At 35.8% G+C, this 27,093-nt stretch overlaps 4 protein-coding genes across 5 annotated transcripts; 2 read left to right on the top strand and 2 right to left on the bottom strand.

The window, feature by feature from the left end:
• The first annotated feature begins 59 nt into the window (after positions 1 to 59).
• On the top strand, positions 60 to 1,411 carry LOC111011936 (uncharacterized). The gene has a single exon (XM_022285936.2). The coding sequence runs from the start codon at positions 160 to 162 to the stop codon at positions 1,291 to 1,293; it is 1,134 nt and encodes a 377-aa protein (XP_022141628.1). The 5' UTR covers positions 60 to 159; the 3' UTR covers positions 1,294 to 1,411.
• Positions 1,412 to 3,946: 2,535 nt separating this feature from the next.
• On the bottom strand, positions 3,947 to 5,595 carry FTM1 (Plant stearoyl-acyl-carrier-protein desaturase family protein). The gene is made up of 2 exons (XM_088123474.1): positions 4,889 to 5,595; positions 3,947 to 4,701 (listed from the first exon to the last, which is right to left on the bottom strand). The coding sequence occupies exons 1-2, from the start codon at positions 5,510 to 5,512 to the stop codon at positions 4,129 to 4,131; spliced, it is 1,197 nt and encodes a 398-aa protein (XP_087979600.1). The 5' UTR covers positions 5,513 to 5,595; the 3' UTR covers positions 3,947 to 4,128.
• Positions 5,596 to 8,908: 3,313 nt separating this feature from the next.
• Positions 8,909 to 19,204, bottom strand: GTA2 (global transcription factor group A2). Of its 2 annotated transcripts, XM_022285734.2 has the most exons (22): positions 18,762 to 19,203; positions 15,794 to 16,032; positions 15,530 to 15,676; positions 15,183 to 15,341; positions 15,023 to 15,106; positions 14,606 to 14,676; positions 14,150 to 14,507; positions 13,883 to 14,038; positions 13,677 to 13,774; positions 13,547 to 13,595; positions 13,317 to 13,469; positions 13,093 to 13,236; positions 12,812 to 12,905; positions 12,532 to 12,693; positions 12,329 to 12,377; positions 12,157 to 12,251; positions 11,992 to 12,070; positions 10,939 to 11,002; positions 10,738 to 10,855; positions 10,514 to 10,657; positions 9,855 to 9,958; positions 8,909 to 9,242 (listed from the first exon to the last, which is right to left on the bottom strand). In XM_022285734.2, the coding sequence occupies exons 1-22, from the start codon at positions 19,084 to 19,086 to the stop codon at positions 8,997 to 8,999; spliced, it is 3,138 nt and encodes a 1,045-aa protein (XP_022141426.1). In that variant the 5' UTR covers positions 19,087 to 19,203; the 3' UTR covers positions 8,909 to 8,996. The 2 variants fall into 2 exon arrangements, 1 of the variants encoding a protein (XP_022141426.1); XR_015790319.1 differs by lacking the exon at positions 8,909 to 9,242 and having other exon boundaries at positions 10,738 to 10,851; positions 18,762 to 19,204.
• Positions 19,205 to 20,383: 1,179 nt separating this feature from the next.
• On the top strand, positions 20,384 to 24,005 carry LOC111012004 (Exostosin family protein). Its single transcript, XM_022286020.2, has 8 exons — positions 20,384 to 20,926; positions 21,688 to 21,834; positions 21,974 to 22,038; positions 22,302 to 22,371; positions 22,788 to 23,006; positions 23,136 to 23,279; positions 23,364 to 23,499; positions 23,590 to 24,005. Exons 1-8 carry the CDS (start codon positions 20,558 to 20,560, stop codon positions 23,817 to 23,819), a joined length of 1,380 nt encoding a protein of 459 aa, XP_022141712.1. The 5' UTR covers positions 20,384 to 20,557; the 3' UTR covers positions 23,820 to 24,005.
• Positions 24,006 to 27,093: the final 3,088 nt, after the last annotated feature.

Below are 27,093 nucleotides of genomic sequence, written 5' to 3'. Positions count from 1 at the left end.
ATGCTTAGCATGGAAGCCAAGTCTTTTTTTTCCCCCCCACAACTTCACTTCCAAAATTTCTCTCTAGGTAGCTATATAAAAACACTTCCCATTTTACCAACTTCTCCATAGCCAGGCCTGCCTTTCTTTGTTTATCTTACAAAATAGTTCTGAGATTCAATGGCCTCTATCGATAATAATATTGACTACTATTCCCCATATTTTCCCCTACAACCTTATCATCCTTTTCGGCCTCCACCACCTCAGAAACCAGTTGCTCCTCCATGTCCTCCGCCACCATGTCCTCCGAAGCCAATTGCTCCTCCGCCACCACGCAAGCCAATTACGCCGCCTCCGCCACCTCAGAAACCAATTGCTCCTCCACCGCCACGCAAGCCAATTACACCGCCTCCACCACCTCCAAAACCAGTTGCTCCTCCGCCGCCACGCAAGCCAACGACGCCGCCTCCACCACCTCCAAAACCGGTTGCTCCTCCGCCGCCACGCAAGCCAACGACGTCGCCTCCGCCACCTCCAAAACCGGTTGCTCCTCCACCACCACGCAAGCCAATTACGCCGCCTCCACCACCTCCAAAACCGGTTGCTCCTCCACCGCCACGCAAGCCAATTACGCCGCCTCCGCCACCTCCAAAACCAGTTGCTCCTCCACCTCCACACAAGCCAATTACGCCGCCTCCGCCACCTCAGAAACCAGTTGCTCCTCCGCCGCCACGCAAGCCAATCACTCCTCCTCCGCCACCACAGAAACCAGTTGCTCCTCCGCCTCCACACAAGCCAATCACTCCTCCACCGCCCCCAAAACCGGTTGCTCCGCCACCACCACGCAAGCCAGTTACGCCTCCACCACCCCACAAGCCAATGGCACCCCCACCACCATACAAGCCAATATCTCCCCCATCTCTGCCGCCGCCGCCTTCCCCGGACAACCACCCGACGGTAATAATCGTAGTGTTTGTGTCATTGGGTGGGCTTTTCCTGCTTGCATTCATGGCAGCCGCACTATTCTGTTTTGTGAAAAAGAGAAAGGAGAAAAGTGTGGAAGAAACAGATATCATACACATTGAGGAACACAGGAAGATCAAAGAGGCCATAGTTGCAGGACCCCATGGATCATACCAAACTGTGGTGCTATCAGTTGAAGATGACGTCCACGTTGATGAAGAAATCAGAAGGAGCGAAAAGGTTGATGATAAAGGGTTGCATCGTATGCACGAAGCAGGCGATCCAAGCACCATACAAGAGCCAACACTTTCATCTTCCACTCATCATCATCCTCATCAAAAGCCTTCCTAAAAACCACAAAATTTTAATCACTTTCGACAAAACAAGTTTAATAAAATATAAACAAAACCCCAACTATATATATGTGATTATTCGTACCGATAATAAACTGATTTGATTTTTTTTTTTCTCTTCCTTTTCCTGAAAAATGTGGTTTGTGTCAATATACCCTAATGTAATTGTCATATTGAATTCTCGTAAAATGGATGAAGATGTTATTGATTTTAAACAAATTTGTTTTAAATTTGACTCAAACAAAGGTAAATATGTTTTAGGCGGGTCTACTATTCTCTTTCTGCTTACTGAAATTCAGCTCCAATTCATAATCTTTTAAGTATTTCTCAAATTGATCTTTAATTTTTTGAAATTCTCGATGTTACTCCTAATCTACCACGAAAATCTCACGTTCACATCCTTTAAAAAATGGTTAAAATTTATTAATGAATAGCTGGGTTTTTTTTTTTTCTGGTGAGATATGTTAACGAATTGACATATCATTAAATTACTTTTTATTAACATAATTGAATCATAAATATATCACTGGACTATTACTTGACACAAAAATATAACTGGATCATCAGCAAAATCTATTTCTTCTAGACGTACTCATACTAATGTGTCGACTAATATGTCAAAAATAAATATATAATGACTCATCAAACTTTTTTATTAACAAATTATAAACATACTTTTTTTCAAAGTACATATAAACATACCTTTTATGAAAAGAATTGATGGAAATTTTTAATATATTATTAGTAAACTTGAGAATTTTGAAAGATTATCTATAAAAACTTTTTTTTTTCTTAAAAGATTATAGACGGTATGATATGTTTAGCATATTATTTTAAAATATTATATAAGTTAAAGTTAATGCTTGCTAGCCACGTGACTACCTATTGGAAAAATTCCTCCCTTGACTTCAACATTTTAATGAATTGAAATTAATATTATTGTTTGAGTTCCTTTATAAAAAAAGAGAGAAATATATATATACACACTTAGTTTATTTTTATTATTATTTAATTAATTGTCATATCTTATATCTTATTTATTGTAGTTCAAATTAATTGCTTCTTGAACGGAATGAGGAATGGGTGGGTAGGTATGAGAATTTAAACTTTTGACTTTTATTTTCAGAGATATTTTTTTAGTGGCAAGGATTTAAACATCAATTCCACTTCAAGGGAGAAGTTATATGCTTTTATCCAACCTTTATGGGAGATTACTAATATTTATTTTTTAAAAATTATTAATATAATATTTAATAACTTGTTTTAGTTGAGTATCAAGAGCCATTTGTTATCCTATTTTAGATTTTTTTTAAGAGTGAATATTTGTTTGACATATTTGTTTTTTAAAATTATTTTTATATTCTATGATCAAACTCGTGGAAATTTTGAAGACAATATTTTTTATTTTGATAGAGTTTTCAATTTTAATTTTTAAACTTTAAAATTCACGTAAAAAAAAGAATAATTTCCTTTTTATAAAATTGTGTCATTTTTGTTAAAATTAAAAGATGTAAAACACATTATATTATAAATTATATAAGATTATACAATAATCACTATACAAAATTTATAATACATACATTAATAAATTAATTAATAAAATTTTATATTGAACTAAATATTTAGTTAGTAACTCCCAATAATTTACAAATATATTATTAAACACACTTTGAACTTTTTTTTAAATTGAGATTCAATTTTTAAATCTATTACCAAACACATATTTCGAAAATACTAAAAACATGAATACAATTATGTTTTTCCTAAAATCAATATTTTGTAGGTACAACTCCTACAACTAAAACCCAATATTGAAAACATTTAAAATAATGAGAATTATTATAATTATAATTAACAATTATTTTCATAAGTATATATGAAAAATTTAAGTCTAAATCTCTATCTTATAGTAGATTATTGGCACTTTAGCTCTTTAAGCAAATTTACAGAGGAAATGGAATACTTTTTTGAATATAGAGGGTGGCATTTAATTTGTTGCTCTCGATAGAGAAAAGCTTCTCCAAAGTTTTTTTTTTATGATCAAATAAGGTTTACAAGGAAATCTATTTTTTTTTCCCATAAATATTTATACTAAAACTAAAATTGACAACCATCTCACTACCAAAAAATAGTAGAGCACCCACTCTCTCAAATTTGTATACATACAGATTAAATTTGTATATATCTTATATAATAAAATTACATAAAAGTACTTTAAAAATAGTGTGTTAATAGGTGATAATTTTATTACCCTTTGATATGAGAATGAAACGTTCGCATTTATGTAGTTATATTAAAAATTAATTACTTGAGTTCTAAAATATAATATTTTTTTAGTAAAAGTCATAAGTTTTAAATTATTCGTATTTTGGAAAAAAAAAACATATTTCTTACTTATTACAGAAAGCGGAAAAAGATTTGGTGCAGGCCACCCACCCCCCCTTCCTTTCACAAGGATTTACATTTAGTCCACGTGGCAGGAAAAAACAATCGTCTTCTTTAACACCTCACTCTTCAACTTCCGTCTTTATAGAAAGATTCCAGCTCTACGCGAACCCTTCTGCAAAAGCTGTTAAAAAGAATGTTTATTTGTTTCTTTGATTTTTTGATTTTTTGTTCTACACCACAAAAATTAAATTTTTTCCAAAAGAAAAATTAAAGACGTTATTTGATAAATTTAAATTTGATTATCCAACACTGACAATTCCCACGGACGGTGGCTTAACTAGCAAGAAAAAAGTTCTAGCATCTAAGCAAAATTTCTTCTTTTTTTTCCCCCTAATTTTCTATAAAATTACACCCAAAAAAAAAAGGGATAGAAATAGAAGTAGAACTAGGAGAGTATTGGGATCTCCTTGTTAAAAATCCAGCTGAACTTGACCCCATGCGGCTTCAACTTCTTGGCTCGCTCATCGGCTCGCTCCTGAAGCTTCCTGATTCTGGGCGCCAAGCCGCAGACGAAGTCCTGAGCCCGATGCCCCTCGCCCGTCAATCCCTCCAACGTCTCCAACCCCCACCGTTGGATCAGCACCTCCAATATGTCGGCGTAGTCGTTAGCCGTGTAGATCCCGAGCCGCTGAGCCACGGCGGAGAAGTGCTCGAATAGCCTGGGGTCGTGCCCATCGTACATCAGGTGCGCCGGCATCGTGATCTTCTTGTGCATCATGTCCGCAATCGCCATCATGGCGCCCGTGGGGTCCACTTCCAGAAGCTTCTGGACTATTCTGCAGTACGCATTCTCGTGGCGCTTCTCGTCTGACGCGATGGTCCCACACAGCCGCGCCAGCAGTGGGTCCCCTCCCTCCTTTGCCAGCCGAGCCGTGTTCCCGTGCGATATGAACGTGGCGCGCTCCTGAAACGACGTGTACACGAATCCCAAGTACGGGTTGTTCTCCGTTCCCGGATCCTGTCGTCGTGGTTCCATACCATATGCCACGTCATACAAACATCAATTTAGCTTCTTCTTCTTTTTTCTTTAATTTAGGAATTCAAACAGAAATTTGATAACAAAATAAAAATTACTGAGGTTGAATTGGGTGAGATTGGAAATGAAATGAAGTAAAATTAGGGATTTGAAGGCTCTGTGGTCTCACCATGCCGGCGCCGATCAAATACTGGACCGTTCTCTCAACCATCTGCATATCGACCCGACCGGAGAGGTAGAGGTAGGTTCGGAGAAGGTCGCCGTGGCGGTTCTCCTCGGCGGTCCAGGTCCGGGTCCAGGTGGCCCACGGGTTGCGGCTGGCGCCGGTCTCGTCCCTGACCCCATCCAGAGTGTTAATCATCGTCTGATACGTCGGCAATGCGTCCTCCGTGATCATGTCGCCGACCAGAACCACAAAGTACTCGTCCGGCAACTCCGCCGTCCGATCCCGCAGAGCCCTAACTTGCTCCGAGAATTCGTCGTACGGCAGGGAGGAATCCGGCAAGAAATCGTGTGGCTGCCAGCACTGATCCACCGGCTTCAGCAGCGGGAGCACACTCTCGCTGGCCCACCCCTCCAGAGACTTGAACACGTCTACTTTTTCCGGCGGCATTGAGTGAGTCCTTCGATCCTTAATCAGAGGCGGAGCCGGCACCGCCACTGCGGAGATTGGCGGCAGAGATGGCCGGAATCTGACGGTGGGAGGCGGCGATTTTAAGCGGAAGTGAGCGAGATTCCGGCGGAGTGGGATCGGCGCATGGGTGGAGAGATGGGCTGAGGGATTCGCTTGCATGACGCTCTGTTAATTTGTGCTCTCTGTTTATTGCGATGCGCTCGAAATTACAGAGATCAATGAATTTATAAAGATGGAGATTGAAGATATTTTTTGTTTTTATTTTCTTATGGTGAGAATTGGAAATATCGGTCGAAACTTAGGAAAAAATAAAAGGGTAATATGGTAATTCTGAGACGTATAATCCGGTGGGTGCTGTGGTTTTCAGGAAGACAGTGGAGAGATCCCATGGGTAGTGGCAAATAGAATTAGAGACAGACAGCACATATTTTTTCAACAAACATTATTTCATAATAAATAGTTTCGGCCATTCTATAATTTTAAAAATAAAATTGCCTAAAATACCTATTTGGTCCCTGTAAATTTAATTTAATTTCAAACTAATTTATATGGGTTTGGACTTAGTCAATGGTTTAGTTAAATCTTACTTTTTAACTGTTATTTTCCTCCTATTTTAATTCAACTCTGAACTTCAGTATCGTTATTTTTTTAAAAGGTAATTTAATGAATAAAATTCCAAATTTACGAATGGAATGCTCAAGTGGTGAGATTGGTAAGAAAGGTTTTTTTTTTTTTTTTTGAAAAAAACCTAATAATAATAATATATGAAGCGAAGAAAAAGGGTTTTTATTAGTCTTGGTTTGCTACAACTGCAACTTGGAATTCAAATATTTCTTCTTCTTTACTTTTTCTTTGTTTGTTTATCCATGGCCAACTTGATGTTTCAATTTCTTATTAATTTAATATTATGATAAGATTTTCAAAATTGTGTGTAAATCTTGTCTTTCTCATTGTTTATTCTCGATTTTGTATGTTTTTGTTTTTGTCATTTTTTTTTACTTTTATAAAACTCAATCCTGGATGTTTGAGCATGTATAAATAAGACACATTTTATTTCATATATTTAACAAAAATTTTCATTTTTCAATGTATTATATCGAAGACTGAATACCCAATAGGATTTACAAGCCAGGTTGAGGACCATACAATTTTGGTACCACATTATTATTTCATTTAAATATATTATTTTTGTCAAACTCAAAGTGGTTAAGACACCAATCTTTGAGCAAGAGGTCATGAGTTTAAACCTCCACCCCATATGTTGTATAAAAAAAAGATGTATAATATCATTTAATGCTATTTATTTAGTAATAAATAAGATCGGTCTCAAGTGCCAATACTGGATAATGGACATTTCCAATTTTTAGGCAGTTTGGACTGTTTGGTAATTAGAGGCAACTTAAACTATGAAGTCCATTTTTTAGTCCACATCCATTTTATCTCCAATTATATATCTATACTATGTTTAAATAAGGCTATCGAGGATAATCTTTACCTCTCCATTTTGCATTCACTTTTTTGAGATATACCAAATTTACCCTTCATTTATTTGAATAAGGTGTCGGTTTAGAGAAGCAGTACGTTGAAGATGTATGGCTTTCCTTTACACATAATTTATGGAAGTAATGCGTCCATTGATGAGGTATGACTGTTATTCCTTTACAAATCATTTATAAAAGGAAAGAGTGGAGATTAAAAACTCATATCTTCTTTCCCCCAAACTGAATATGAAAATCTCAAGTTTTTGTTCTTCGTAGGGAAACATTGAAGTATTGCCAAATTCAAGATTTGCGAATACAAAAACTAATTTTAGCCGATGAAGAGGTAAAATATAAAAATTGATGTGAATTCTGAACATTATGTTTTATAAATTTATGTGAATTATTGTACTGTTATCATATTCTAAGTATTATTTTTTATAAACTGACATGGAATGATTGTTGTCACACTTATTTTTGTTTTCATGTTCTTTTGAATTTTTTATTTTATGTTTATATATTTTTTTACCTAAGAGAGGAATAAGTGTCAAATCGAACATAGCTCAATGGTTAAGGCATTTATCTCTAACCAAACAGTCATGAGTTCAAACTCCACCCCATGTTGTATTCAAAGAAAAATGTTAGAATCCCTTTATCTTAAATCGAGAATCTTAAAAAATTAATAATCAAATTAAAAAATTTCATTCCTATACTTTTATCCATTTAAATTTGACCCTCGTAGTTTGTGTCCAGTATTAATTTGGTTCTTTATGATTTTTCAATTTCATCCATATAATTTACTAAAACTTCACACATTGTCTCTTAAATATTTTTTACTCACTCGAAACTCATCCATTTTTTCTAAATCATTTACTTGGTTTTACATCCTAATATAGCTTCCTACCAACAATAAACTAAAAATATAAAACGGACTCGTAAATGGAACACATTATATTAGGTCATTTTGGAGAATTCATAAATTTTGACCAAATTATAGATGTCAAATTAAAACGTCAATCTAAACTTAGCTCTAACTAGTTAAAGCATGTATCGCGGACAAATATGTCGTGTATTCGTATCCCACCCCACGTTGAAACCGAACCTAAGTTATAAGAATCAAATTCAAAACTATAGTAATCAAACTTAAAATTAAAAGAGAATAAGTTCAAACTCCATTATAGTCACATACCTTAAAACTTAATTCCTATGTGTTTCTAAGCACCGGATCAGTCGGTTGCCCCATAAAATTACTCGAGATGCGTACTAGTTGGCCCGAACATTCATATAGATATAAAAAAAACAAAGAAAGTAACGTTTTAGTTGTTTTTGTTATTTTACATGTCATGATTTTGAGTGTATAGGCAAAATTGAAGCTACATAGATAACCTAATGACAGAATATTAAGTGATGTATTGAGACTAGAAAACCATTACTAAAATGATTATCCTTTTTAAAACTTGAATAACTAAAATAAATATTTTAAAAATTCAAACATCAAAACTGAATAAGTTATAAAATCCAAGAATCAAAATCAGATTTAACTGAGTATATTATCACAATACATTTTATATCTCACTCAAACTAAAAAAAGAAAAATGGACATCTAATAATGCATTATAGTAAGGTAACGTTCGGGTAGAAATGAAACTGAAATTCTAAAATATAGAATGTATTCGGTGTATTTAAAGAAAACTTGACACACAAGTTCTAGTCAAGATGTCTATTCAATCCATAAACACTTTTCAATTTTAATACTAATGAGATAGGCGAGTAAGTCTAATTTTTTTTAGTACAAACTATTAAAAGTACGAGAGTTTGAACCTCTGACCTCAAGAGAAGGAATAGGTATCAGTGAACGAGCATAGCTCATGTAGGCAAAACACACAAGTACAAATTTGAAAATATAACCTAAATATAATAAGGGAGAATTGTCCACAAAAATTAAAATAATATAAGATAGAGACCTTGATGCAACTACCATTTTGTAACGACATAAATGTAAAAGCTTTTGCAGCGTGTGAATAATGAACCTACGTTAGGAGCAGCAGGTGTAAAAATGGAACTGAAAGAGAGGGTATTACACATGAAAAGGAATTCCTTTATAATTGTAGAAAAAAGGTTACACTAGTAGTATACAATATGATTCTCATTTATTGCCGATAAAATTATGGCTGGGCTAACTTTGCAAGAATAACTAAATCCAAAATCTTAACATCCAGAGTGTCGTCTACCTTCACAATGCCATCGGTGCCATCTACACCGATCAACTTTCCGGTGGAACCACGCAGTGCACCGCCCATTATCTTGATCTTGTCTGACTTCCTAGGAGTAATGACCTCGATGTCGCCAGGAGGGGCTGTTATCATTTCACCATTTCCACTTGACCCAAGACCCACCCTACATGCGCCATCCTGAGCAATCCAAACCCAAATCAACCATATTATTATTGTAACATAGCCAATCGAATTACGCATATGCCTAGCTTAGCTATGCTATGCATAATATGAATCGTGGTGGTTCTCTTCTCAGACCCTGCTTCAAGCTTGTATGTGAAGGGTCTCATTGACACTAAACTTCAAACCTCTCAATGTGAAATCTACTCAAACACACCAGGAAGTTTCTCACTAGTAGCGAGGCATGAAAGTAGGACTCTCCGTTCTTAATCAAACTTGTAAAATTACCTTGCGGAGTTCCCTAACCGATTTCTTTTTAATTGTAGTTCAATTTTTATCTTATGTTGATGTCTTATTTCCCCTCTTTCCTATCTAAGACTTCTGTACTAAAATGGACACGAAAATTTGGGACTTCGGCAGATACAGAATCGTTGGCCCTCACATATGAGAATGAAGCTTACTGTAACCTAAAATTCCATATTAGGTTATTTCACAGCAATTATATAAACATTGGTACTTGGACCCCCTCACCCAGAGAAAGCCAGCCACTTCTGTCCCTCAGAAACAATTATGTAATAAAATAAAATTTTAAGAAAAAATGTAGATAGCAAAGCTTATGTAAAAACATACCGGAAGCACCTCACGGATTACTCCCACCGCCATGGAATCATCTCCTGACCTCCGGACGTTGACCAATATGTCTGGCATGAACCATGGTCCTTCGGTATCACCACCTGCCATTTTAATTTATTTTTTTTAATCATTATTAGACAAAGAAAGACATTTATTGGAGATGTCAAAGGAAAATGGGAAAGAAATTCCCGTTTCCACAGTCCTGATCCCATTGCAAGAGATTGAACTTCCTCAAGTCTGACATACTGTAACTATGAAATAAAATTTCAAATCTCTCTAGAAGATTCAAATTTTCCTTGAGGTAGTTTAGAGATGCGCCCTAATACAGTTTTATCAAAAGAAAAGGAAAATGTATCAATCCAGGCCCACCTAGGCTCCCCTAAAATTTTGCTTGCATTAATTTATGGTGGCACACTATATGGTCTACACACACTATGGCGAGATACAATCAAATTCAGATGTTATTCATTGATCATTTATAAATACACTTTCTTCTAGATAATACAGAGATAAAAATTAAGGGCAAATATAAATGACAAACTACTGCTAGCTCTATGAACGTTTTTGTGAAGGTATTATTTAAAATAAAGCTGAGGAAAATTCAATCATGCTGGTATATAAGAAACACAGGCCAAGCTGAAAAGAGTAAAACAAACCTATAACAGGAGACATCATGTCCAAACCACCTGTGCCCGGTGTCATTGGCTGCCCACCAGGGGTGCCAGGAAGATAGGATGCTGAATTTGGTGTCATGGGCTGTCCACCGGGAGTTGAAGGCAAGTATGGGCTCGGAGCATTTGCTGAACACGAAGAGAAGTATTTTTAAGATAAAATACGTCAATTGTAAGGAAAATTTAGAATAAAATACAAATACACCAACCATAGGCTGAACCACTGTCCCGGGGGGTTCCAGCATCACTGTAACTGCCACCAGGAGTGTTGGCCCAACCAGAACCGGGAGTTGGAGCTTCATAAGTTCGTGAAGGAGGGCTTCCTGGCTGAAGAGAACACATATTACAGACTCTACTGGTTAATAAACCTGAATAGTTATTGGCATTTCGTAAATCATTAAAGATCTAACCTGGTATTGTGGTTGTGGACTCGCTCCCCAAGTTGCAGGGTTCCCTTCCTCCCAACTATTATCCCTGTCGTAGCAAAATCAGAATTCTCGGCATCAATCATCAAATTCAAAAGAACAAAAAACTTCAAAAGAGAACTTAAAAGGATAAGCTGGTGCCTAAAGCAAACAGAAAATACGGTATAACAAAGCAAGAAGCTGTATTTATTGATATATGAGACAGATTCATCCCACAGCCAAAGGTGTTTTCCACATCAGATGAATGCCTAGAGCAGAGCAATGTGCAACACAAGCACCATCACAATTGCCTCTAGGGTGGTCCAGGTACAGGACTTCACTAACGCACCACCACCACCCACACCATATTATTAACTTGTCACTGTCAGAAGGCAAATGGTGGTGAATATGTACTACCAATATGATTGCCTGTCTTCTAAAACATGATATACCATATCTTGTCTTTCTCTTTAGTCTAGCTTCCCTAACCCAAAATTCACTGATGACTGATGAGAATTACAGAGGGAAAATGTTGAACTGTAGTAATATTCATTACATCTTAATCCTACGACTTCACTGAGTTTCTTTTTTTCTTTTTGAGAAGAAACAATCTCATTTATAATGTACCCAATGTTTTATTTTCATTTTAAAATAGTCGTGCTTTACATCAATTCGGTGTTGCCTTCTGCGTACTTTTGGCCTAAGGGATTTTTTCAAGTCTCTCGCACTGAAGAGAGCTACATCCCCTAAAATTACTATCAAAATACACATAAATGCAAAATACGACAGTAACAGTCATAAAGTGTTTTTTCAAAGAAGATAGCCAAGAGGAGAATTATGGATTACATCCAAGAAATAGTTTCCAATGCAAGACTGACCAGAAAAAGAATCACAAGTTATGAATCTGCATCAGCTATACTATCAAAATTTTCAAGCTTATCCGTAAATATATTTATAGGAACAGTCAATTTATTGCGGCTGTACAGCATGTGTATATTACATTGTTATCCATGTTAAGTTAGTTAATTTGTCAAGTTCACTAGTCAATATGAAATTTACCTTGATGGGCTCATAGGTGCATATGGATTCCATGCTCGATCTCGCATAGGTGTTCTCATGCCATCAAGAAATGGTGTTGCTATAAAACAGAAAGTAAAAAATAAACGAATCTTAAAAAGCATGACAAGAATAAAAACAAGAAGGCCACATGGAAAGAGAACTAACCTCCACTATCTCTCATTGGGGTCATGTATGGATGTAGGGGAGTTCGAGAAGGATGCATGGGAGTTTCACTTCCCATACCATATCTAGATGCATCTCTGTTGCAAAACAGACATTAGAACCTTGAAATCACAAGAAACAAACAAAATCAGATTTATCATAAAATTATATTTACCGATAGGGGGTTGAAACAGCTACATTATCTGAGATAAAATTGCGGTCGACTGCAAATAAAACAAGAATTATAGAGTTAATGCAACATTTAAATTTCATTTGAGACAGCCATCTCCAGATATCCTTCAGTAAAAAACTATACAACAACGGCCATGTATATCACACATAGACTCGGAGTATTTTCCAAAATCTTTTAAAACATGCCTGTAACAACTTTCATTTGAGACTCAAGCTCCACTCTAACCATTTGGCCTTTTAATTCAACCACACGCCCACGGTAACCTTTATAAGGACCCTGCCGTACTTTCACGGTTGAACCAACCAATCCATCGTGATGCCCTCTTCCACCTCTATGTCTTCCCCCAGCTGAACCACAAATAAAAAAACTCAATGAAAAATCAGAGAATAATCATTTATCAGATGAAAATCACAAAACAATCATAATACATAGATAACAAACAAGAATGAGAGATCCACAACATACAATCATTGGGGGGACCTCCTCTGGGAAATCTCTTAGGTGACTGAGGAAGACGAGGTGGAGCCCCAAGGCCAGCAAACCTAGAGTAGGAATTACCCTGCAACATGTAAAAAGCAGCAAAATAATCTATTAAGATATAAGTGTTGACAAAATAATGAGCTAGTAACGCGGGCCTTGGGCAGGCACGGGTGCCCCTGGGTATGGAGGAGCGAAGCTCCAACTCCCAGTTGTAAAAAAAAAAAGAGCTAGTAACGATCATGTATTTGATAAAAACAAGAGCTTACGTTTCTATTTCCATTAGTTCGGGATCCCCCCACCACAACACAAGACTGTGATTTAGCACATATAAAGCCTGCATGTTCCAAGTGATGGCGATCATAAATGAACAGGACTCCTCTGTATATGTGCTCCACTGGACCTTGTTTTCCCTGCAGTTGGAACAAAGCTACAGTCTTCATTAGGACACGTACATCTAGAAGGAAATAGATAACTGAAACAGAGACCTAACCTTACAAGGACCTTCAAGAATCCTCACTACATCTTTGGAGGAAACTGTGTTATTGAAACGATCTTGAACACTGATTTTCTTGTCAATCTTACTCTTTATTTCCCTCAACTTTACAATATCAACCTCAGGTCTGTCAGGAATACCCTTAAGAACCTAGAGCAGAACCATACTCATAAGCTTACTGACTATAAAATTCCAAAAAGGGCATGCATGATCCAAAGCATACTCACCTGAAAAGCCTCACTTTCTACACGTATAATTACCCCAAAGCTCATATTACTGCAAAAGTTATTGACAATCCATAAATCCAACTCTTATTTAAAATTTAAGAAAAAAAGAACGATGTCAACAACTACTTACTCTAATAACACAAGATCATGGAGTTCATAATCCCCAATTCTCGTCACACCAGTTGTTACCTCAGAGCTCTCAACAACATCATCAGCAAATACCCGGATCTGAATATGATAGAGATTTAGGACATTTCAGCACACCATCAGTAAAATAACATTCAACAATGAGCAAGAGCTATGATTCTGTAATACTTCTAAGAAAGCCCAACTCACATGTTCCTTGGTTGTATCAGATAGTATAATAAGCACATGCTGCTCCACCTTTACGACCATACCAGTAGCCCCCTCCTGAGAGCCCGATACAACCTTTACGTGATTCCCTGGTTCAAAGTACTTGCAAAGTTCTCTTTCATTCACAGCAAGAGTTTTCTGTTTAAAAAAAGAAATCACACGAGATATAAGCTTAACCCTTTGAATTAAATGATAAAAAAAGTACAGCCGGTCAAACAAGAAAGAAGCATTGAGTCAAGTAATTCTTACGGGAAGGCCCTTCATTTCTGGTCTGATGTGGACATTCTCTTCCTCTACTTTCTCAACCCATCCTTTCAAATTCTTGAGATCCCCCTTAACAACAATGACAGCATCACCCTTCATAAAGTGCCCTTTCTTTCGGTTTGCAAACAAGGTAGACAAACTAGCAATATCCCCATCCCCATTCTCTCCAGGCTTCCGAAATTTTTCAAGTTCATCAAAAGTCGGCTTTATGTTTTGGGCACTTATTGACTTCATGGACACTGTTTTATACAAGAAACCATCTTTGAAAAACATGCCACCTATATTTTCAAAGTATTCTCCAGTAATGGGATCGCGTCTACGCTCTACACGGATATGCAACTCTCTGAATATGAAGCAGAGTAAGTTACTATGGACTTTAAAGAACAATTTACATCAAATATATGGAGGCCATGTTGCATTCAGAGAAACAATTTGGACTACCTAGCTTCATCAATATTCATAAAACGTGGTGGAGGAACAAAGGCCTTCTTCTTACCAACTTCTCTACCTTCCTGAAAGAGAAGAATACAGTATTAGAAACAGCATTCATTCTAAATCATAGAAAGATGCCAATGATCCAAGAATCATGAATTAATATTACACACATATACATTAATATATAAACAGACATTTGCAGGGGGAAAAAACATGAAAACGTGAAGAAAGTGCTACCTACAAAACATATTTACAAATTTACATATTAATAAGGATTACTCAGACAGATGAAAATGTGAAAACAAAAGCTTAAAAAAGTTTCCAGTTAAGAAATTAAAACATCTGATAATCATAAGTTCAATACCACAATGATGAAATACCAAAGATAATTAAAAAAGATATATATGTCCTTCAAAACATTACCAATTTATTTGCAAGAGCCTGTAGGTCTATCCGTGGAATCAGTTTCACGGTAACCCTCTGCCGCACATTATCAACATCCACCACCTGAAGAAAGAAAAAATAGTTTAATACATCAGAGAGAGAGAGAGAGAGAGAGAGACTTTCGAACTATCACAAATACCTTGGCAAGATCCCCCTTATATGTCCCAATCTTCATCCTGACCCAAGTATCTCTGGAAAGATCAATTGCTTTGCTTTCAACAGAGAGAACATCAGTCATTTCTTTAATTGGAACAAGCATTACTTTTTGTGAATAGATGTTGCGTAGACCTTTACAAGCCTAACACAATAGCAAAAACAAATTAAAAGAGTTAATTGACTAGGTACAGAATTGAATTCAATCGTTATTGTAAGTCTAAGAAAAAGGATGTACCAATAACCAAAACAGATTTAAAGAGTTGATCAACTACCTACATAGTTGGATACAATCGTTATTCAAAAGAACATCATACAAGAGCATAATAATACCTCCCTAACATGGGCTTCTTTGTCAGCTTCAATATATATATAGTTCTTCAAATGATCAAGAGCAATTGCAGATCTTATTTGCATTTCTGGCCCTCTATCAAGGCATTTTTGCATTAGACAAACAGCAGCCTCTCGTTCACGACCAATCTAATGAACAACAAATTGCATAGACATTAATCTGACCATTCTCTAAGACAAGTACTTCAAAAGGATAAATCAAAACTAAGAAAAAAAATATGAAATTCTTGTAGAGTATGATCATACCGCACATTTAACCATCCACAATTTTGGATCCCTTACAGAAGGTAAGAGAGCTTGCTGCTCAACTTCTGTTGTCTCCTCGTCATATTCCATGTGATTTGACCTTGCATATCTAGCTTGAATTCTTCTTTCAAGTGCTTCAACATCCTCCTGTTCATCCTCTCGTGGTAACAATGGGCGGCGATGCATCCTTCTACTTTCATCTTCATCAGGTATATCAGCTGCACTATCAACTATGAAGTCTGCATGATTAAAAAAACTATAGATTAGGTAGACCCATACATAAAGGGAATTTGCATATAAACTAGTGAGACGAATAATTAATTCAAGAGTGAATGAGACACATAAGATCACCCAAAGAACCATTGACAAAGCCACAAAGGAGTGCACTACAGCACTAAAACAACCTCCTGTCCTCCAGTCTATCATTTATCATGTCAAGATTACTAGTGGAGAGTAAAGTAGGAAAAGATTTTTATGAAGGACAAGGAAAAGGTTGGGAAAAAAGTAAAAACAACAAATTCACAAGTAAATAAGTTTCAAATCTACACAAGGCCATGTAAGGGCAACAACTAGCTGCAAACATTTTCCATTACTTTGTGCTATTGAAAAACGGTTTTAAAAAAAATCAAATTGTTACAATGACAAATGAAATCTAATACAAAGTTTACAAATAACTTTTTGGAGGCAAGTAATTAACAAACCACGAGTTGATTAATATCAATTTGAGAATGTTCTTATGAAGGCGCCATGCAGAAGAATCCTTTCTTCCTATTTATTTTGTTGTATATATTTCTCTCGATAATATAACTTCTGCTTCTAACCCCCCTAGCCCCCCCCCCCCCCCCAAAAAAAAAGAGAAGGGGTTCCAACTACAGTTTATGGTTCTATAAATTGTATTATTTATAATGTACATTCACATGAAAATTGGTAGTAACTTCATAGGTTACTATCAATGGTCCCAAGCATTAAGATTACTGAACCAAAGTATCCTGTATTCTTAAACCCCCAAATTGTAGTGCTCCCACAGAAAACCTACTCCTAGTCACCCTAGGTAAAAAGAAAACCAGCAGTTTGATGGAAAGCTCCCAGCACTAACCCTTGAAGATTACACGTGAAGATGGCACTTCCCATGTCTGGTTTGGGGATATCGTAAGGGGACATCCAAGAAAGTTATAATTATGAAACCCAAATAGGAGAGAAGATGTTCAAAACTTTGAGAAGATGGAAGATCTTTTATCTTTCAAAATAAAGGGGAGTTAACTCTTTGAAATTTAGTTTTCTCAGATTTGCCTTTGTATTCTATGTCCTTATTTCTCCTGGCAAGGATAATAGTTCTTGAGAACGAGCGGAAGACATCGTGGGTTTTGGGAAGGTCGTGGAGGAGGGAAATTAAAACAGTTAGTAAGATGAGATACTGTTTCCAAGCCCGTGGAATGTGGAGGCTTGAGGAAGAAAATTGAAGCTCATTTAGCTAAATGATGTCGAATATTCACAAAAGAACCTCATGAGTTCTGGCATAAGGTGGTGAATATCATTTATGGGAAGGATGAGAATGGTAGTACTACAAAAAGGGAGAAAATGTGGCAATGCAAGGAATTCTTGGTGGAACATTTCATAAGTTGTTTCCATATATAAAAACTTAGGTCATTAGCATTGGTACTGGAAGGAGACCTTTTCGGAATGATACTTAAGTGGATAGCCAACTTTCAGCACTCCAATTCAAAAACATTTCAGTCTGTAATACTTGGAAGAAGAAAGCCATTCTCACAGAGCGGTTGTGAGAATAAATTTTACAACAGAGAAAAATTAGAGAAGATCAAAGCTCCAGATCCAATTGAAATAATTGATTGGATAACTCTTGATAGGAGTGAAAGTTGGGTCGGTCAGCTATGGTTTCAATAAATCTTTGGTTGAAGTACTCAAGAATTCACTTATAATATCAAGACTTAAAGGAATGTTTGCTGGATATTGAAAGGTCTAAAAAATGGGAATGCTTTGTCGTGGATTCTACAGTTGAATGGCATTAACACGGCAAAAATAAGTAAGCAACCCTATGCCCAACTTCTTGTGTTCTTTGTATGAAGGCAGATAAGGATGAACCACATGGTTCACACCCTTTTTTATGGCTCATAGATAAAAAATAATGGGAACATCTCCTTATAAATTTTGATAGTTCGTGAGCGTTTGATAAATGCTTCAAGGACAACATATTACAATTACTTTGCAGTGTGGAGCTCAAAAGTAATGCTAAGCTTACGTGGATTAATGCCATTAAAGCAATCATTTGAAGGAAAGTTTATTTTGTGGGGAGAAAGGATGGATGTAGCTAAATTTCGAGCCTCTTATTGGTTTGCCTCATCTAGAACATATCACAATTATTGTCCTCGTGAACTTAATTAACGTAAGGGTGTCTTTTTGTAAACTCCTATGAGGGTTCAAGTTTGTATTCTCGTCTTGTAAGCTACAATTTTTGTGCTAGGTAGATTCTCTTTTTATGCGGCCTAAAGGGAGTAATAATTTAATGATATAAATTTTTATTTTTCATGTGTCAATTAAGAGTTTGTTTCTCGTTAAGAGTAAATTTTATAAAGTGACTTACAGCCACTTCACCAAATTACTGAAAAAAAAATTAGTTACACATCAAATTCCCATTCAAATAACCAAACCTCGAGGCACAAATTACGTAGTACCGAAATACTTCTCAATCTCTGAAACTCGCAATCGAACTCCTAAATAACCATCCAAATTCTACGTTCAATTGGATTGCCCGAATGTGCTAATGAGGAAATGTCCCATTCAGTAAAAGCTTATATCATCAACCATTTATAACCACTAAACTGAACACATAATAATGAAATGGACAAGAGAAAAACCCTAAACGCACTCCAATTTGTACGCTAATCCAATTTCCATCAAATTTGAACTAATTGGACCTATAAGAAAATAGAGCAAATTATGTGAAAAATACCGTCCTCTGCGTCGTCCTCCTCTTCATCGTCGTCGCTATCGACCTCAGCCTCAATGTCCAAAAACTTAGCACCATCGTTGGGCCTCTTAGCACCACGCCCCCTCCGACCACCGCCACCATAAACCTCATCCTCGTCATCCTCTTCTTCCTCCTCATCCTCATCCTCCTCCGCAACATCGTCTATGAAATCTGATCTCCTCCGCTTCCTACTCGACCGATCTTCCTCTTCGTCGTCGTCGTCGTCGAGGGGCTGTTCCATATCGTCCTCGTACTCTTCCTCGTCGGCGTCAATGTCGTCGTCGTCGTCATCCCTGCGACGAGGCATCTCTGCAACGGAAATTCGCAAGCTCAACTATGCCCTAGGGCGAGTTACTGGAACGAGAGAAAGGCTGTGAACTTGGGAAAGAGTTGGCGGGTCTATTAACGTTTTAAGACGGCCCATATGTAAATATATATGTACACCGCAGTTTTTATACTGAAATCTAAATTCCTCTTATTTTTAACATTTCTAGTCAATTTAAACTTAATTTTGGTTAACGCATTGATAATCTCGTAAATTTGAATCAAGAAGAGTGATATTTTCCAGGAATTAAAAGAATAAAAAAGTGATGTTCTTCAAATATTTTATTTGACAAAATGAAAAATTACTAAATTAAATATATATTCTCCTTAGTTAGCTTAACTGAGTGGTAATTTGATTTTTTTTCTTATTATTTTATTTTACAATTGACATCGTCTTGGTACGAAATAATTTCTTAATCTGACTTACTTGTTTTTACATTTTACTTGTTTTAAAGGTATATTCTGTTCAACGCTTATTTGAAAAAATACGAGTAGTGTATATTAGATTGGGCATACAAATTAATTGTCAAACATATATTATAAGGTGAGTTTTAAATTTATGACAATATAGATGATTTTTATACCGATCACTCATTGTATATATAAGTAAACTATAATAATAGGGTTTTTTTCCTATACAATTACATAGCATGTGTGCATGTGTGGGTGGGAGTTCCTTTCCGATTGACATATATATGTGTTAACCAATTGAGTTATGTTTACGTTAAAATAATTGTTAAAGATAAAATTAGTTACCAATATTGAAGTGATCAACAAGTATGGTTAAACACCAATTGAGCCGGCTAGGTTTAGTCAAATTTTGAAATTACCTTTAAAATTTTAAAACACAACTTTCACAACGTACTAGTTAATTGTTTATTACTTGCCATTTTAACTAAAATTATATCGTTGTTATTATAAAATCAATTGATATATTTGGTTAAGAAGTCAAGACATTTGAAAATGATACTAGATATCAGGTAAATATGAACAACAATAAAATTGGTTACCAAATCCAATAAACTTATCATTCGAACATAGTTTAATTAGTTAAGGACATTCGTAAAATCTCATATGTTATCGAACTAAAAAAATTAATAAATCCAACTTATAAAACTAACATCATTGATTATGAGGTTAAAGGATGAAATTCATATGCTTGTATTTATGGCGGAGTTGAGCTCATAGAATAAATATATAAAAAAAAATAAATCCAAAAAGGTATAGGAATAAGAAAAAAAATAAAAGACCAAAATTATAATTTTACCAAATTAAAAATAGTTTTTGAGTTTTGAGAGGTGAAATGAAGAAAGGTTCAGTGAGGGTGGATCGAACTTCTACCTTGAATTGAATAGTTTTCACTTTCAGGCTATAATTTTCAGAAACCCTTCAAAAATTCTGAACTTGTGTCGTCCATTGGAGGGAGGAGAGTGTGAGAGCGAGGAAGACGAAGGATGGGAAGCGTGAACAACAAAGGGAGACAATTCGGAGCTCACCATAATCCTCCACTATGCACAAGAACCCATCAGATCGGGGCGCTGCTATTAGTCTGCACCACCTTCTTCCTTACCCGCGCCTTCGATCGATTGCTCGCTCCCTCCGCTCATAACTTGTTAAATGGTCGTGCCCGTCAGTCACACTATGCCGTCGAATCCAACGACGATGGATCCGTATCGTGGCCGGAGAGAGGGTATGGTTCGCATCTCTCTCTCAAGATTTACGTCTATGAAGAGAACGAAATTCAGGGGCTCAAAGCTTTGATGTACGGGAGGGACGGGAAGATCACGGCTGCTGCTTGTTTGAAAGGCCAATGGGGCACTCAGGTAATTTTGTTTTCTAACTCCATTATTTGACTTATCCAATTTCAAGTTCTGAAACTGTTTATCCTCCCTCTATTGAGATTATTATGTTTAGCTGCTGCTTACTGTTCATACACTTGACCATTTTCATCCTATGAATGTGTGTATAGGCTTGATTTTGATTTTTTGTTTTTGCTTGTAAGAGAACGGTGGGAAATGAAAAACAGCGGAAGTTTGAGCTGTACCTATTACTTAGGAAGTTCTTTGTTTAACATTATGATGTAATGCTTAACTTTGTTTCTTATTGAGCACATTCTTTTAATATATTTTATGGAGACAGTGACATTCATTGAAAGGAAAAATACGAAAGGGGAAGAATAAATATGCGCTCAACTTATGTCAATGGAGATTACGAAGAAGCACCGATTGAAAAATCTACCATGAAGTGTTAACAAACTTTTAGTTCAATCGATATTACCTTAAACATTAAGAATTATTCCAACGCTCTTAAACTTTTCTTGTTCAGTGCTATCTCGTGGGAATTATGTAAAGAGGGGAAACAAACGATTTTCGGGCTAGAGTGAGAGAAGTCATTGAGATTTGGGATTGGATTGATTGTCTGGAAGTTTTTTTGCGAGTCATTGGGCTTGTTAGGGAGGGCACTTAGTCACTGTTTCCTCTTACTTTATAAAAAAAGAAAAAAAATTGTTTGATACCAGCATCTTTTGTAGAATTTGTCATTGACAATCATCTTGTTTTCTATATTATGTGATGGTGAATTGCAGGTGAAAATTCACAGATTACTCCTACAGTCAAGATTTCGAACAAGAAAGAAAGAAGAAGCAGATTTTTTCTTTGTGCCAGCTTATGTTAAATGTGTTAGGATGCTAGGTGGTCTGAATGACAAGGAGATTAACCAAGCATATGTACAGGTACTGTCCGCTTATTGTTGCTTGATATTGTGAAGTATAGGCTAAAATGGTTACACTGTCTTAGTGATGTTTCCTGTAGTTATGGGTCGAGAAAAGGCTAATCATATTGCATATTGTGCTAATTTTGTCAACCTTCCAGGTTTTAAGTCAAATGCCATATTTCAGGCTCTCAGGGGGTCGTGACCACATATTTGTTTTCCCAAGGTATAAGGTTTTTGTTCTAGTAGTTTATGTAATTAGATATTTGTGGAAATGAACAACACTAGGGGTCGATTATGAGCCTGTTAACGAACAAATTTTAAGTATTCAACATATAGCTATTAGTCTCAGTTTTGATAGTTTGCTCAAATTTCACTTTGAGCAAGAATAGGCTAATTTCTTGGTATTGTTGTAACATATTTTTTGTGCAAATTTCAGAAGTACTGCTTCCAACTTTTATTGCTTACACTCGTGCTACCCAATTGCAGTGGTGCAGGAGCTCACTTATTTAAATCTTGGGCGACTTACATAAATCGTTCCATAATACTTACTCCAGAGGTATAAAAAATTTCATAAGATGTTGTGCTTGAGATATTGATATTTATGTAATAAAGTAATCAAATGTCTCCTGTGGCAATTGTACTCTCCAAATTGCAACCTTACATTAATGGCAATAAGTGACTCATATCTGGAAAATTTGACTGGTTGCATTTGGAATTAAACATATTGCATAATTGTACCTGAGATTTAATTCAGCAAGAAAAATTTGATAGATTTTCGGCAAATGAAAACCAGTTATTTTCGTTGTACCATTATGCTAACAATGTCAATACTCTAATTTGTTTTGGTTGGTAATTTGTTTTGGTTGGATGGTAGTTAAGCCTTATATTAAGTTATTAACTTCAATTTTCTTGACTTTTCTTGTAACTATTTCTAAAATAATAATTATAAAATATTTTTTCCTGTTAGTATAGGGGGATCGGACAGATAAGAAAGACATTAGTGCTTTCAATACATGGAAAGATATCATCATTCCTGGCAACGTTGATGATGGTATGACTTCACATGGAGCTAACATAGTCCAGCCTTTGCCTTTATCTAAAAGGAAGTACTTGGCAAACTATTTAGGACGCGATCAAGGAAAAGTTGGTCGTCTAAAGTTGATAGAACTTGCAAAACAATTTCCTGAAAAGGTACGTTGTTTTCTTTAACTTGCCTCATTTACTGAATGGAGTCTCACAAATATGGGGTAATGAAAACTCCCATTTCTAGTAATCTAATATTGAGAAATATACCAAAAATGGATATGATATCCCAAACAGTTGGAATCTCCAGTTTTAAAGTTCAGTGGTCCTGACAAATTGGGAAAGTTGGAGTATTTTGAGCACCTGCGCAATGCAAAATTCTGTCTTGCTCCACGTGGAGAGTCGTCTTGGACACTTCGTTTTTACGAGTCATTTTTTGTGGTATGTCTCTCTCCCTCACACACATACGCACTTAGCTTAAGAGACGAACTCGTAATCAGGATAATATCATGCTCTGTTCTACAGGAGTGTGTTCCAGTTATACTATCGGATCAGGTTGAATTGCCTTTCCAGAATGTAATTGACTACTCTCAGATCTCAATAAAATGGCCATCAAATGAAATAGGCCCTCAACTGTTGGAGTATCTGGAGTCAATTCCAGGTTAATTCACTCACCAGTTACATCCTATGCGTACCTTCTATTGTCTTAAAACTTACAGCCGAATCTCGGCTCTCTCTTTCCCTCTTGCAGATGCAGCCATAGAAGAGATGATAGCTCGAGGTAGACGAGTGAGGTGCCTGTGGGTTTTCGTCTCAGAATCTGCACCATGCTCTACCATGCAGGGAATTCTGTGGGAACTTCAGAGAAAAGTTAGGCAGTTTCACCAATCAACTGAAACATTTTGGTTGCACAATGGATCTCTTGTAAATAGACAGTTGGTCGAATTCTCAAATTGGAAGCCCCCTATGCCATTGCCTTGACATAAACACACACGAAGCCACCCATTTCGCCTCAGCCCTTTTGTTCTTTTTGCCCATAACCAGTCTGAAAGTTTGTGTATTTCATATCTTAGAAGAATTGTAAAGTGATGTTCTATAAACGTCCAGAGAAAATATTACATTACAGGATGAATAGTTAATGTAATTCAACATCTGATCTATTTTCAAGTATGGTAGTCCAATTCTAATCTCATCGGCGCAACACTTCCATGAGAAATAACATTGTGAATTCACAACACCACCGTATACAAGAATTTAAGCCATAATTCATCGAATCTCGTCATCCAATGTTTGGGGATCTTCTTCCCCAAAAAGTGGCACGATGATCGAAAAACACGAGAAATTCATCAACCAACCCCATCATCCAACTACGAGACCACTCTAAGGATCAGCATCAGAAGTTGTGGACCAGCTCTACAAGTACAAACACAGAATTCATCTAAAAGTGTGTAGGATTTAGATCTTTGAAATGGGACATCCCATGCCAGCCCCATTTGCATTGGCATTACTATATTCTCCAATCAAATCGTGAAGGGGGAAGGCATACAATCTCGTGACAATCTGTTCCCCATCTTACGTATCAGACCAGAAGAGAACAAGAACAGAACATACGAAAAAAGGGCAGGAATCAAAATTCAAATCAAGCTGGGGAGTGGTTTCTGCCTAAGAACCCGTGCCATTTCTCTTGAACGTTACAACACAATCCATAGGCATCCAGTTCCTATACATCTTCTTTATTATATTATAATTTATGAAACAGACTCTCAATAGGACGGCGTCGTTTCAGAGTCACTAGCCATTTTTTTCTTTTCTTTTTGGGAACACACAGACGGTTTTGTTTCAAATTGTCTTTTACGGCAAAAACATTTGAAAAGTTTTAGAACCCAAAAAAGGAGGCTTTGGGTTGAAGAGACCGAAAGTGCAGATACAAACACAGAATTTTGGCTTCGGAAAAAGTTCTAAGAGATCATGGAGAGAATGCGAATTGGTGTTTCTCTACTGCCAAAATTTGCTGTTAGAATAAAGAAAATATCATGTCAAGCAGGTATTTGGAATTTGTTCATTGATTGCAGGCATGTGTTTGATTTCCTTTTCCATCAGAAACTTAGAAAGAAAATAAATGTGGTTTTATGAGTTAATTATTTGGGGCTGCCATGCATGTATATGGTAATAAAATCCCTTAATTAATGCACACTTTACCTATCTCTTAGGTCACCCACCCTCATTACATTAAATGGTCATCAGTTAGGATAATGCAGGGAATATTATAAAGACTGAGTAAAAAGAAATGGATATATCATCTGGAAGGTGTTTGTCTTTATTTAAAACTTGGATTTATGTAGTTTCGAAGTGGAGTTGGAGTTTGTACATCAATATATATGTTTGGTTGTGTAATGAATTTGTAATATGACACTTGGGTCTAAGCCGGGCGGGGTTGTTCTGAATATATGGGAGCAAAATTTCGACTCACAATTATCGAGAAAAAAATGACAATTGAATCTAAACAAGGTGAAGATGGGGTTATAGTGCATTAGAGAAGACAAATACAACGAGCAATACACAACTATCAAAATGTGTTAGGTATTTTGAGATTGTATAAACAACAAAGGGATAAATTAAAAAACTCACATAATAGATAGATACTACTCTATAACTATAGTCTATATCAAAATCTTATAAATATTAAAAAAAATATGTGGACGAAAAATGAAGTATGTTGAAAGAACTCATATCAGTTTGTTATAGGATCTTCGGTTTTAAAAGTAGTTGGAAGTCATTACGTGTCGTGTTACGGTCGCAAGAAATACAAGAGAAATTGATTAGGAAAGTTGAATTTGTACCAAAGCAAAGATGTGGGCAAAGGATTTCATCCACACATGGAAGAGAGAGAGCACTAAAACATTAATGCTTGAGGTTTTTCTTTATGTGGCCAAACTTTGTTTGTGATTCCTAAGCCTTCCAAAAGAGTCCTGTATGCTAGGGCATAATAATCAAGTTGTCTTTCAAAAAGCCTCTCTTATATATCCCACTCTATAATATATGTGTGTATATAATGTCTACTTCAATCTTTGTTACGTCATCGTGTACAAGTTGAAATCGAAATAATTGATTCAACTGAATTATGTGATTTGGTCGTTTTCATGTTAGTCGATTTAGTTTTATAAAATACAAAAAATAAAAATATTTCGAGATCAGTAGTTCAACTCTGGTGAGATCGATTGTCTATTCAATTAGTTTCAACGTCAATTTCTAATTATAAAATCACTAGATTAAATGTATGTTGTACCAAGTTAAAACACATCAAACAAGTCAAACAACTAAATTCATGACACTTCTATATATCATAATAAGTTGGAAATGGAAAAGAAATATCATTTATAGTAACTACCACTCTCATTTCTATTAGATACAGACTAAAACAAACATCTTTTAATTTCTTAACCATACATTTAACCAGGGCAGATCTACCATGGGTTGAGGGGCTTAGAGTTTGAGTGTGTATATATATATATATATATATATATATATTATTTTATTTTTTCTACGCAATCTTTGTAATGGTAACTTTTTTTTCTTCTCTAATAAATCATCAAAAATTTTTTAGATTCGATTTTTCTTTAAATTTTGCAGAGTCTAAAGAAAAGTCGACAATTTGAAAATAAATGGTGTAAGGTACATTTTTTCTTTAACTTTACACTATGTGTAGTATGAAATTTTTTGTTATTTTGAATATAATAATTAGGTAAAACAAGCTTCTTGAACAAAAAAATTTTAAATCAATGTGTCAGTGCATTTAATGAGTCATAAAAAGTGAGATTCATCACTTATAAGAGAAAAATATTGATAGACATGTTGATATTTATTTTCATAAATAAAAAATGCCGCACACCTAGTATTTTAATAATACTGTTAAACATCACTCGAATCATAAAAATGTCAATTTTAACATTTCTATCGAGATATCGACATTCTCTAAAAAAAAAATTGTGATCGTGAAGAATGCAGGAAGCCTAAAACTCCCAGTCTAGAAATAGACATGAACCTAATGACACATGCTATTGTGGAAGACCAAAAGATTTGGGCAAGAACATGAACATGTAGTCATCAAATCCAATAATTCAATCTTCAAAAAGCGAAGTCGCAGATTCTTCAAGTTATGGGAAACTTGTTATTTTCTCATTGGCAACTTCCAAAAGCTGCACTAAATTGGCATTCATGCATCTCCTCAGTAATTTGGTCGTCCTACATATCCCAA

Source organism: Momordica charantia, assembly GCF_013281855.1.
Source record: "Momordica charantia cultivar OHB3-1 chromosome 4 unlocalized genomic scaffold, Mcharantia_2.0 BLBB01000004.1, whole genome shotgun sequence".
NCBI lineage: Eukaryota > Viridiplantae > Streptophyta > Magnoliopsida > Cucurbitales > Cucurbitaceae > Momordica > Momordica charantia.
Note: the sequence above shows the minus strand (reverse complement) of the source record. Positions and strands in the feature narration are given on the sequence as shown.

Coding starts and splice junctions, on each gene's coding strand:
- LOC111012004 (XM_022286020.2), top strand. CDS start 20,558: ATGGGAAGCGTGAACAACAAAGGGAGACAATTCGGAGCTCACCATAAT. Junction 22,372..22,787: donor CCATAATACTTACTCCAGAG/GTATAAAAAATT, acceptor CTGTTAGTATAG/GGGGATCGGACAGATAAGAA. Junction 23,280..23,363: donor TTTACGAGTCATTTTTTGTG/GTATGTCTCTCT, acceptor TCTGTTCTACAG/GAGTGTGTTCCAGTTATACT.
- FTM1 (XM_088123474.1), bottom strand. CDS start 5,512: ATGCAAGCGAATCCCTCAGCCCATCTCTCCACCCATGCGCCGATCCCA. Junction 4,702..4,888: donor ATTTGATCGGCGCCGGCATG/GTGAGACCACAG, acceptor CCACGACGACAG/GATCCGGGAACGGAGAACAA.
- GTA2 (XM_022285734.2), bottom strand. CDS start 19,086: ATGCCTCGTCGCAGGGATGACGACGACGACGACATTGACGCCGACGAG. Junction 13,237..13,316: donor TTCTTGAAGGTCCTTGTAAG/GTTAGGTCTCTG, acceptor TTCCAACTGCAG/GGAAAACAAGGTCCAGTGGA. Junction 11,003..11,991: donor GCACCTATGAGCCCATCAAG/GTAAATTTCATA, acceptor TTGCTACGACAG/GGATAATAGTTGGGAGGAAG.
- LOC111011936 (XM_022285936.2), top strand. CDS start 160: ATGGCCTCTATCGATAATAATATTGACTACTATTCCCCATATTTTCCC.